At 41.6% G+C, this 11932-nt stretch overlaps 1 protein-coding gene across 1 annotated transcript in view; it reads right to left on the bottom strand.

Annotated features, from left to right (window-relative positions):
* The window catches only part of adamts10 (ADAM metallopeptidase with thrombospondin type 1 motif, 10), a 171252-nt gene that overhangs the window by 126591 nt on the left and 32729 nt on the right, over nt 1–11932 (bottom strand). The window contains exons 3-5 of the mRNA XM_048559937.1: nt 10486–10850; nt 4237–4399; nt 435–652 (exon numbers count right to left, since the gene is read on the bottom strand). Of these exons, the coding sequence (XP_048415894.1) occupies nt 435–652; nt 4237–4399; nt 10486–10850 (746 nt within the window). The remainder of the gene's footprint in view (nt 1–434; nt 653–4236; nt 4400–10485; nt 10851–11932) is intronic.

The following is an 11932-nucleotide window of genomic DNA, read 5'->3' as shown; positions in this document are numbered from 1 at the left end:
CAGCCCAACACCAGCACCTCCACAACATGGTTTCCAAAGGCATGAAGATCATGTCCCTCAGGATGCCCTGCAACAACTTACCCATCACAGATGTTAGACTTATTGTCCACATTGACTTTTCATTGCTGCTATTCTTGAGCAATGACATAACATTAGCCACTTTCTGGTCTTCTGGCACCTCTCTCGTGAGGCAATATCAAACATATTCACACAACGAATGCAAGGAAAAGCATCTCATGTTATTCAGGAGCATTTTTTTGAATATCGTTGATAGACTTGAGAACATATATCACATATATGTACACTTCAAATATCGCATTTTAAAAAGAATTGGAGTAAGGGGACGAGGAAAAGATGCAAACAAGTTTCAATGGAGTGAATGAAAAATTGCACTTGGATGTGCATTGGATAGTGAAATAATGAAATATACTTACAATATTCATAACAGAAAGAATGTATTGCTCAATGTCTCTTCGTCCATGGTATCCCACCATCATCTTATCTGCTACTACTAGGGTTTCCACATAATGTTCTTGACTGACTGATCTTTTCAATTGTAGCTGGTTTTTCAGAGTCTTATTTGGTGAAAGAGTCACTGGTGAAGTCTGGAAATTTCTTAGCCATGGAGATCTTCCTTTCCCTGGTTTCTCATCTGGAACAGAACCACTGTAAGCATTCAAATGATGCCCCTTATGTGATGAGCAAGTACTAGGCTGAGTATGGGAAAGGAATCATTTCGCTATTATGCATTATCGCTGCAGTGAGAATCATCAAAAATCTTATCAATTGCTTTGCCAGTCATTTGAAAATCTACTTCATGGGACATTGATTTAAAAAAAAAATTGTAATCACAGCTCCATTCACAAAGAACAACAATACTAAGTTGAAAAATCATTCATAGTGCATAAGGCAATAAAAGATTCAGGAATTAAAGAAACAACTTTGGCCTGTATTCAGTTGTTGCGGCCATGACTTGTGATCTGACTGTGTGTTTTCTACTACAGCAGGTAGCTTATGCCTTTAGTGCTGGCCTTCTTGTGTACCTGAATGTGGCATTGACTGCAATAGGCCAAATGCTGCTGGCTGTCTGAGTGCTCAGCGGGGAGCCCAGCTGCCTGGAACTGATTGCACATGGTGCAGCTCAACATACTTCTCCTAAAGGCAGCCCATCCATATTGAAGTGGAGCTGTTCTCAGTGGGAGGGATCTACTGCTGACTGCCAGTACAGGCCATGGCTGCCTGAAGGAGCTGCACAAGTAGAGGGTCGTGAAAAAGCGAGGGCTTTGTGGCTCATGAATGCACCGTTGGAGTCTTTAGTCATGGATGTTGTACAGGGAGGGAGTGTGGAAAAGGTTTCTCCAAAGGTAATTGGAGCAAATGCCCCAGAACAGTCAACATCTAGTCTTAAAGACCTGGCAGCAGGGCCACAACAAGTCTAAAGACCACACCTGCATCTTCAAAGGGCTGCATACCCAACTGTGCTACCAACCACTCACGGTGCTCAATGCATCAGACCCCCTTCACTTACCCATTCACAATCCCAGCCACTCAAGCACTCAGATACTCCACATCAGCCTCATACACTTTCCAATGGTGCCAAACCTGCAGCCAGGTTCCCATTGTTTCTGCAAACCTCCATCTATTAAACCGCAGTTAGCACATTACCCAAACAGAGTGCCACACAGTCAGTCACATGCTTCCCTCTCTCAGTTGGGATCAGGCTATCCATAACCACTTAGGCTTGGACAGAATCAGTGGGGGACCATTTATTGAACCTGACAGAGGAGATGGTTAGCTGCATCACAGGCCAGCTGTAACAGAGCTGGCAGCATTGTCAATCAGTAAAGAACACCGAGGATGACATTTTTTCCTGTGGCTCTCAATTCCCAGCTTACCTCCATTCCGTTTTATAACATGCAAGCTATTAATGGTGTAGTCACGGGCCTCTTGTTTTCCAACAGGTGCTAACCTTCGTCTTTCAAAATTCCTGCTTTCAGTTACCAGAGAACTGCAGCCTGTGCACCATAGCACAGTCAGCAAGGAGAGAATACAATCAACAACACAGCATTGATGAGGAGGGCTCATCACTTGTTCTGGCAGTGGCAGCCACTAGATCACATGCTGACACTGCATGGACCTTATAGGCTAATAAGGGGTTGGAACCTGCATGTGGCTTGTTACTGGGAAAAGGTGGGCTGCCTCTTCCCTCACCCACATCCTATGCCCCAAGAAGACTTTTCACATCAAGCAGATGTTCACCTGCATCTGCTGTACCCGTTGTGGCCTCCGCTACATCGGGGAAACCAAGCAGAGGTTTGGGGGCCGCTTTGCAGAACACCTACTCTCGGTCTGCAATAAATAACTGCAGCTCCCAGTTGCGAACCATTTCAACTCCTCCTTCCATTCCTCAGACGACATGTCCATCCTGGGCCTCCTGCAGTGCCACAATGATGCCACACGAAGATTGCAGGGACAGCAACTCATATTCCACTTGGGAACCCTGCAGCTCAATGGTATCAATGTGGATTTTACAAGCTTCAAAATCTCTCCTCCCCCTACTGCATCCCAAAACCAGCCCAGCTTGTACCCGCCTCCCTAACCTGTTCTTCCTCTCACCTATCCCCTCCTCCCACCTCAAGTCTCACCCCAATTTCCTACCTACTGACCTCACCCCTTGACCTTACTTTCCTCCCTGGGCTGACCTATCTCCTCCCTACCTCCCCACCTTCACTGGCACCATCCCCACCCCTTTAACTTGTCTGTCTCCTCTCCACCTATCTTCTCCTCTATCCATCTTCGATCTGCCTCCTCATCTCTCCCTATTTATTTCAGAACGCTCTTCTTCTCCCCCTTTTCTGATGAAGGATCTAGGCCTGAAACGTCAGCTTTCCTGCACCTAAGGTGTTGCTTGGCCTGCTGTATTCATCCAGCTCCACACCTTGTTATCTTGGATTCTCCAGAATCTGCAGTTCCCATTATCTCAGAGAGAAAAGGATGGTTTGTTTGTCAGGTGACTGGACGGTGAACCCTAATCCTAACCCTATCGGAGATTAATTCCATTAGAGCAAACTCAATGGAAGATATTGAGGGTAGGGGATATGTAGAGATACTGAAAGCATTTCCCACTCTGCCAGACAACCTCCTATCACAGTCCAGAAACATGCAGTAGAATGGCTCCAGTTTGGTAAATAGTTGAACATAGAAGCGTACAGCACAGTCCAGGCCTTTGGCCCACAATGTTGTGCCGAATATTTACCCTAAACCTAAGATCTATCTAACCTCTACCCCTACCTTATATTAACATCCATAGGCATATCTAACAGCTGCTTAAATGCCCCTAATGAGGCCGACTCCTCTACCCTCTCCGGCAATGCATTCCACGCCCCGACCACTCTCTGAGTAAAGAACCTACCTCTGACGTCTCCCCTATATCTACCTCCACACACTTTAAAACTATGCCCCCTTGTAATAGCTCCCTCCAACCTAGGAAAAAGTCTCTGGCTATCTACTCTGTCTATATCTTTGATCATTTTGTACACCTCTATCATGTCACCTCTCATCCTTCATCGTTCTAAAGAGAAAAGCCCTAGCTCTCTCAACCTTTCCTCATAAGACCTTCCCTCCATTCTAGGCAACATCCTGGTAAAGTACTATGTGGAGATTCCCCTTTCTTCTGCTCCAACCCTCTACATTGTTATAACTTGGACACCATGCAGCACTTCCCAAACATGTTTCCATTCTGACTCCATTTTCATGCTTGACATCCCAATAATTTTTACATTTAAAAGAACACCCTTTTGGATTTTGACAGGCCTTTACCACATAGCACTAGGGCCTCAAGATTCTGCTGGTTGAGCCAAACCCACTTTAAAAAGTGCCCTGGCAATTTAAAAGTGACAACACCAGCAGCATAAGAGTTCCACAGCAACTTTGCTGTTCCAGAGCTCATGAGCCCCCAGTCTAGAAAGCTCTGGCCAAGAGGTGCTACAACTGCAGCGCCACACCTAATGCAATATTAGAGTGGAACAAATTGTCTAAGCAGCTCTGTCTACACGAAGTTAACAAAATGCAGCAACAAGCCAAATGCCACTTTGTTGAGTAGATCAGCTCAGCCAGGATATAGTGCAAGGTGGCACTGCTGGAGAGAGGGGGAGAGAGAGAGAGAGAGAGAGAGAGAGAGAGAAGGACAGAGGCAGAGAGAGAGCGCAAGCGTGAGCAAAGTAAGTAATGCATTACCCGAAACTCCACATGTTGCGTCAATTTGTTGACGTTGGTTTGGAAGTGAAGATCGTTTATAAACTACATGGGGGCTTCCTTCACTGTAATTGAATTCAGCCATTTTAACGGTGGTGAGGGGCTCTATGAAATATTCTTCTTCATCCTCAGCTATTACACCGTGCTGAAAGTAAAGCATTGCTGTGGTTATTACCAGCACAGGATCGACTCTGAAAACTGTTACAAATACAATTCTCATTAAAAGATATAAAAACATTCCATTGTTTCTCAGTGGGCACACATGATTGAGGTCCAGCATCAGTTGATAAGAAGTTTCTTTTTGTCATATGTTTCAAAACCACACAGAAAAATATAATTAATAGCCTTAACATTTAGGAGGTGAGAACTGAGGGATGAGACAGAGTGGCTAGGTTTTGAAAAACAAACTCCTGTAAATGTTACATTGGAGTATTTTCAAAGTGCCAATACACATACGTGGACTTGCAGAGTACACTTATGTAAAGCAATTCTAACTTCTAAGATTAAGAGAGCTCAGTTAGTATTTAGTCCAACACATGTTCTACTCTAACCACAATATTTTGAAAACAGGTTGGCTTCAACATGTTAAACGATGTATAGTTATAAGAATCTACTTGTAAATACTCAGTCAATTTAAGGTTTTATGAAATAGAAGGAACAACAATAGAGCACAGTAATTTTCCCAAAATAATAGTTAAAACTATCTTAAAAATGGGCTTACTGCAATTGTTGTCATTCTTGGATCTTCCCGCTCCCTCAAATTAACCTAATGACTGGCAGGAATATTTTCTTTTCTCCATAATTGTAGGTAAGTGTACAAGTTCAAACTAGCAGAACAACCAAGGTTTCCAGCTGCTAAATTATTTAATAAACAAAGTGTCACATAAACAGCAATTTATATCCTCTTCAAAATATGGATATACAGAATAATAAGAAAACTGGTGATCTACATTTATTTGTGGTTGCTGTGTTTTGTTGTGGCTCTTTCATTCTTGAGATGTGAATGTCCTTGGCCAGCATTTATTGCCTATCCCTAGTAGTGGTGAGGCTGGGAGGCTTGCTAGGTCATTTCAGAGGGCACTAAACAGTCAACTACATTGCTTTGAATACGGAGTAACATTTAAGTCAGGCTAGGTAAGAATGACAGATTTAATTCCGTAAAAGGACATTACTAATCAGATGGTTTTTCATGGCAATCAACAATTGATATATGATCACCGTTAGACTTACTTCCCGTGTTTACTGAATGGAGAGTTGGAAGGTTGGGGTGGTTGGAACTGTGTGAGAAATGATGTCGAAATGAACTCCTGTTATTCTGATGTAAAGGAATTTCCTCACTATTCATCATTCATTTATATTAGTGAACAGACTTGTGATAATTAAACTCAATCATCAGTAGTAGTGCCATTTTTTTTTGGTTACACAACTGTATCAAATCAATGCAGTTTTGAAATATGCTTGTCAATTGTGAAATATGACCAAGATATGACCAATCAGGAACAGAACCAAGTCTTTTGTTGTACTGAAACAAGCTGTCTTTACTGACAGGTTAATATCATTCTAATTGAGATATGCAAAACACTTCTTTAATTGGGCAGCACTGCTTCTAAGTTATTATATTTATTAATGGGACTCTGCAATTACAACTTGTCAGTTATGAAGATAATTTACAAATGAAGTGCCCTTTAGCCTGATGTTATAATTTGGGATTATGGTAACTGAGCTTGAAGACATGTCTATGTGTGGTATTTTGATATATTTTTCCCTTAGCTAGTTTCTACATGATAGATATAAAGAAATTATAATACAATTTAAATTTAGTCAATATTGGCCCAGATATTGCTCCAAGAATGATGGCAAAACTATCAGTATTTGTTGTCCTGAGAACTTTGAAACTAACAGCAATGTCTGATGCCCACAAATGCACAATTAAACACAGAAATCTAGAAGATCTATTCTTTCTCCAAATGTTGGACTGTTGATGTCCTCAGAGTGCAATCCTTGGAATTAGCTGAATGGATGAAAAATTCCTGTTTTTGTTTCTAGAAGTGGCTGAAAACTCCTGAAAAAGTTATGACCTACTACTTAGATGTAACTGGGCTTTCAACAGCTTATTAAGACATTTCTTCAGCCAGAGAGTGGTGGGCTTGTGGAATTCATTGCCACAGAGTGCAGAGGAGGCCGGGACGTTGGATGCCTTCAAGGCAGAGATCGACAAATTCTTGATCTCAAAAGGAATCAAGGGCTACGTGGAGAGTGCAGGGAAGTGGTGTTGAAATGCCCATCAGCCATGATTTAAATGACGGAGTGGACTTGATGGGCCGAATGGCCTTACTTCCACTCCTATGTCTTTTGGTCTTATGGTAAAATAAATCCATAATATTAATATATAATAAATATATATATTTTAAATTTGATATTTCTACTCCTAATATATATTTACTGTTTGTAGAATTAATAAAATGTTGTTAGTAAATGTTATTTAAACGCATTCCTGTTTTTAATTTCTGGTTTCTGATCTGAGAATACTTCAAATGATTGGTGATTGACTTGCTTGATGACATCCCGGATGCTGGATGCCTGGGTATTGCCCTTGCCTGATGGTAGGTTCAAATTCATATTAGGAAAGTGAAATACACACTATAGCAACAGTATTTAAAGCCACCTGTGAGCGTCACAGAATCAAAGGATTGCTATAGCACAGAAGGAGGTCATGCAGCTCATTGTATCTACACCAGCTCTTTAAACAAGCATAATTACCTACTGCCATTCTCCTGCTTGTTTCCCCCAATGCACTTGCAACTATTTTTATCCAAGCCCCCTTAAATACCTTAACTGAATGTAGCTCTATGACAGCGTCTAGCAGTGCATTTCATACCCAATTTGCTGTGTGAAGATTTTCTTTGGATCATATCACACTTACTTCTTTTGCACATCACTTTAAATCCCTGCCCTATGGTTCTCAATTCTTTTAAGAGCGGTAACAGATTTTTCAAATCCACTCTATCTAGCCTGCTCATAATTTTGAAATCTTCCACCAAATCACATTCCACCACTTCCCTGCTAACTGCAAAATCCACACCATTACTTTAAATGATGAAGAAGGTAAGTGACCTCAAACTCTCTTTTCCCTCCACAGATTTGGCCAGTCCTGCTGAGTTTCTCCAGCAATTTGTGTTTTTGCAAGAAATCATTCAGGAAATTGACACTTATGTTTGTCTGATTATTTGCAGAAACTAAAGTTTAATGGCTGCCTCAGACTTGGCGTCTGCATATCTGAAATCCATGACAGAAGGGTGTGTACAGAACTGGTATCATGGTATGACATCAAATCATTTCTTGTGGGTAATGGGAAAATTGATTAAGGAACCACAAGACAGAAACTAGTGTGAGACAGCAGGGATATTATCATGCTAAAGGCGGCCCAGAAAATGTGTGGCGGCAAGGTGGCTCAGTGATTAGCACTGCTGCCTCACAGCACCAGGGACCCGTGTTTGATTCACCCCTTGAGTGACTGCCTGTGTGGAGTTTGCACGTCCTTCCCCATATCTGCGTGGGTTTCCTCCCACACTCCAAAGATGTGCAGGCTAGGTGGATTGGCCATGTTAAATTGCCTGTAGTGTTCAGGGATGAGTAGATTAGGTGGGCTATCGGGGGATGGGTTTGGCGGGTGCTCTGAGAATTGGTCTGGGCTTGTCGGGTCGAAGGGCCTGTTTCCACACTGTAGGGCTTCTATGATTAACTATCTCAGAAGTCGCCTTGACAGAAAAACAGCAGAATCCTATCATGTACAGTCATTTCAGGCTGATAAATTGAGCTTTATTTTACACATGCAAGATTCTATCTTTCCTCACAGAGGCTCAGCCACTGCTATGACTGAAAAAGCTACAACCTATCAATTATTGGAGTACTGCTGTGAATTTATTACAAGAGACTACTGGGTCAGAAATGAACTGGACTGAGAAGATGAAGGGTCTAGGCCTGAAACGTCAGCTTTTGTGCTCTGAGATGCTGTTGGGCCTGCTGTGTTCATCCAGCCTCACATTTTATTATCTTCAGGCCTGCAAGGTTACTGATGTCCTTCTTGGCAAAACAGAATAACAGTGAAATCTGGGCCTTTAAATACTCTTAGAAATCACTTATTGTGTGTGTGCGTGGGAGACAGAGCGTGTGCGTGTGTGTGTGCGTGAGAGACAGAGCGTGTGCGTGTGTGTGAGAATGAAAGTGAGACAGTGTGTGTGTGCATGCGCGCGTGTGTGAGAGAGAGATTTGGTGTGTCTGTGGGAGAGAGAGAGAGAGGTTGTTGGTGTGTGTGTGTGTGTGTGTGTGTGAGTGAGAGAGAGAGAGAGAGAGAGAGAGAGTTGGTGTGTGTGTGTGTGTGTGTGTGTGTGTGTGTGAGTGAGTGAGTGAGTGAGTGAGTGAGTGAGTGAGTGAGTGAGTGAGTGAGTGAGAGATTGCGCCGATATCTTGTGAGGATGAGGAATTGGGTTTGTGATTACATTTGGGTGTTGTGCATATAAACATTTATCCTTTCGACTGAACCTACAAGGAAGCTTGTTTATGTCTGTTCTTTCAAGCTACAGCACTCAAGGGGTTAAAGCAGTTATTCGCTAAAACACGTCTCATTGCAGACAGTGAAGAGGTGGAAAAGAGAAAAACTCATCTCACATTTCTCCACTGCCTTTAACAGATGTCACACATGAGTCATGTTAGAGAAAAAGATGCTGACTTTTAAGTAAACAGGTTCTTCTTTAACTATATTCATACCCATGTTTAGTCCGAATATTTGAACAGACCAAGCTACTATTACAGCACAATATGGTACAATTACAGCATGGTGGCTCAGTGGTTAGGACTGCTGCGTCACAGTGCCAGTAGCTAGGTTCAATCCCACCCTCGGGCGACTGTCTGTGTGGAGTTTGCACATTCTCCCTGTGCCTGCATGGGTTTCCTCTGGGTGCTCTGATTTCCTTCCACAGTCCAAAGATGTGCAGGCTAGGTAGATTGGCTGTGCTATATTGTCCGTAGTGTTTAGGGATGTGTAGATTAGGTGGGTTACAGGGGGATGGATCTGGGTGGGATGTTCTGAGGTTCGATGTGGACACATGGGGCCAAAGGGCCTGTTTCCACACTTCAGAGATTCCCTAAAAACAAATTCACAAATTATGTACAAGGGAAATCAGGTAGAACTTTACATTGAATGGTAGCCAGAAAACTGTAAATAAAGCTAACAAGGAAGATTATTGGTACTAATCAACTTTAAAAAAAAACAAATAATTTGAAATGTGTTGAAATACAATTAACATTATATATGTAAATGAATATTGAATAAAACTGCTTGCATTATTAATATAGAAATACTCAATATTTTCACATGAAATTCCTCTTTCTTTAAAATATTAATCAAATTATTTTAAATGCATTAATGTCCCTTTTGGTATTGACTAATGGGTTAAAGTAGCAAATAAAATATATTTTGGATCACTTATGCATAGTCTCAAGAGGGACAGAAGTGAACAGCTGTTGAAGAAACCACCATGGTTGTAACAGATGTTGCCTGTGCTATAATAACCAGTGAAGCAATTGTTGAAGCAGGTTGAACCTAGTTGAGTTTGCGAAACATCCCTTGAAAAGGGCAGAGCACTCAATGATTAACCCATTGTAACAGGAACACGAAATAACATCACCCACAGAACAAGAATGCAGGAAAGAGACATTTATTTGTTGTATGTGATTTTGAGACCATTGGAGAAGAAAAGGACTAAGTCATTATTAGGAGCAAGAAAGTTGATGGGTCAGGTCGGGACCCTCTAAAGAAGACTCCTGACCCGTAAACATCAACTTTCCTGCTCCACTGACGCTGCCTGGCTGTGTTCTTCTGTGTTATCTCTGACTCCAGCATCTGCAGTTCTTGCTATCTCTAATTCGTTATTATGACAATGAAGACAAGAATCCCTCATTTATTTAGTTGTGGCCACACCGCCAAGGCTCACTCTCCTGATTAACAGTTTATAGTGCCTGGAAACAAAAACAGTACTCAACCTTAGTTTGGTCCAAGTAGAACGCTGTGCTTAAATTGCCCAATAACTAAACAAGACATGTTTAAAAAAAAATCAGGTTTATTTCTCCAAATGCTAAGCTGCATACGTGCCACTTCATGCAAAACAAATTAAGCTTACGCTGTTGATAAAATGTATGATTCAGTCTGTAACAGAGAAATTGATAACTTACCAATCCATTACAGTTACTTAAAGCAACTTTTGTGACTCCCTGGAGATCACTTAAATGTCCCAAATAATGACATTCATCCATATAATCATGCCTCCATTCCACGCCATCTCTTTTCCAATATTCTACAGTAAAATAATCTGATACCAGATTAATGTGTAAAGTCAAGTTTAAAAGGAAGTGCAATCCATGTGAAGATACTTTGTAATAAACTTGCTGCTCAACTGGCTCATGTTGAAACGCAGGTAAGCTTCTCTTTGATCGCAGTTCATGGCTACTTTTTACATTATAGCTTAGGAAATCTCCATTGTGGTCAACTCGGACAGGAATTGCTATTTCATAGTGTTCAAGAGTTGACAGGAATTCTTCTGTGTTAAAAGAAAAGTTTTATTTTGTTATTCATTTGCAGATTTCGCTGATTTATCCTAACCCTTACTTACAAGTCTTTTTTTTTCCTGAGCCAGCAAGGTGTAGAGTTGGAGGAACACAGCAGGCCAGGCAGCATCAGAGGAACAGGGAAGCTGGCGTTTCGGGTCTGGACCCTTCTTCAGAAATGAGGGAGGGCAAGGGGGCTCTGAAATAAATAAAGGGGGTGGTGATGGAAGGTGGATAGTGGAGCAGATAGGTGGGACCAACCCTCATCCCAACTTCCTACCTACACTCACCTTTACTAGCTTTAACTCTCTCTCCTTGACCTGTCCATCTTCTCTTCCACCTATCAGCTTTCCTGCTCCTTTGATGCTGCTTGGCCTGCTGTATTCCTCCAGCTCAACACCTTGTTATCTCAGACTCTAGCATCTGCAGTTCCTACTATTTCATTTATTTTGTTTTTTTGCTCCCCTGAATCCTCCCCAGTTATATAAATTTGTGCCTTTACAATACTCTTTAAATCGAAACTAGGAGATTATATGCACCATTATGCAAAAGCACATCAATGCAACTTCACAATTGTTGACTAGCAGGCTGTAAGTTTTTGCAGACCAGAAACAGATGTCCTAGTTATATCTTTCCTTGTGGAAACATTTTCATTTTGTAACTGCATCTTAAAAGAAGCAAAAAACTTTCTCACAAATAGACAAGTCAAGAGCTCGGTCAGTCAGAGCCTGGTCTAAACTTTGCCCTCTTTAAGAAAAGTTCAGCTCTCTACTGTTTTACACTGACGTACAATGCCGTGGTCAATTTCTTAACCAAATAGGGGACAGTGTGAAGATGCTTTGTAATAAACTTGCTGCTCAACTGGCTCATGTTGAAACGCAAGTCACTATCACTGGGGATGTCAGTTTGAGCCTAAGGCAGGGAAATGGGTAGCAAAAAACTGCCGATTTTAATTTGCCAAGTTGCATATATTTGTTCAGGACACATCATGGGAATTTAAGAATGGTGTGTAGTATTGAACTTATATAAAATTCATTTGCTTGAATGTTCTACGGATAGATTTTGAAGTCCCCAG

Source organism: Stegostoma tigrinum, chromosome 30 (genome assembly GCF_030684315.1).
Source record: "Stegostoma tigrinum isolate sSteTig4 chromosome 30, sSteTig4.hap1, whole genome shotgun sequence".
NCBI classification, from domain to species: domain Eukaryota; kingdom Metazoa; phylum Chordata; class Chondrichthyes; order Orectolobiformes; family Stegostomatidae; genus Stegostoma; species Stegostoma tigrinum.
The sequence above is the reverse complement of the archived record's forward strand: the minus strand, read 5'-3'. Positions and strand labels throughout refer to the sequence as shown.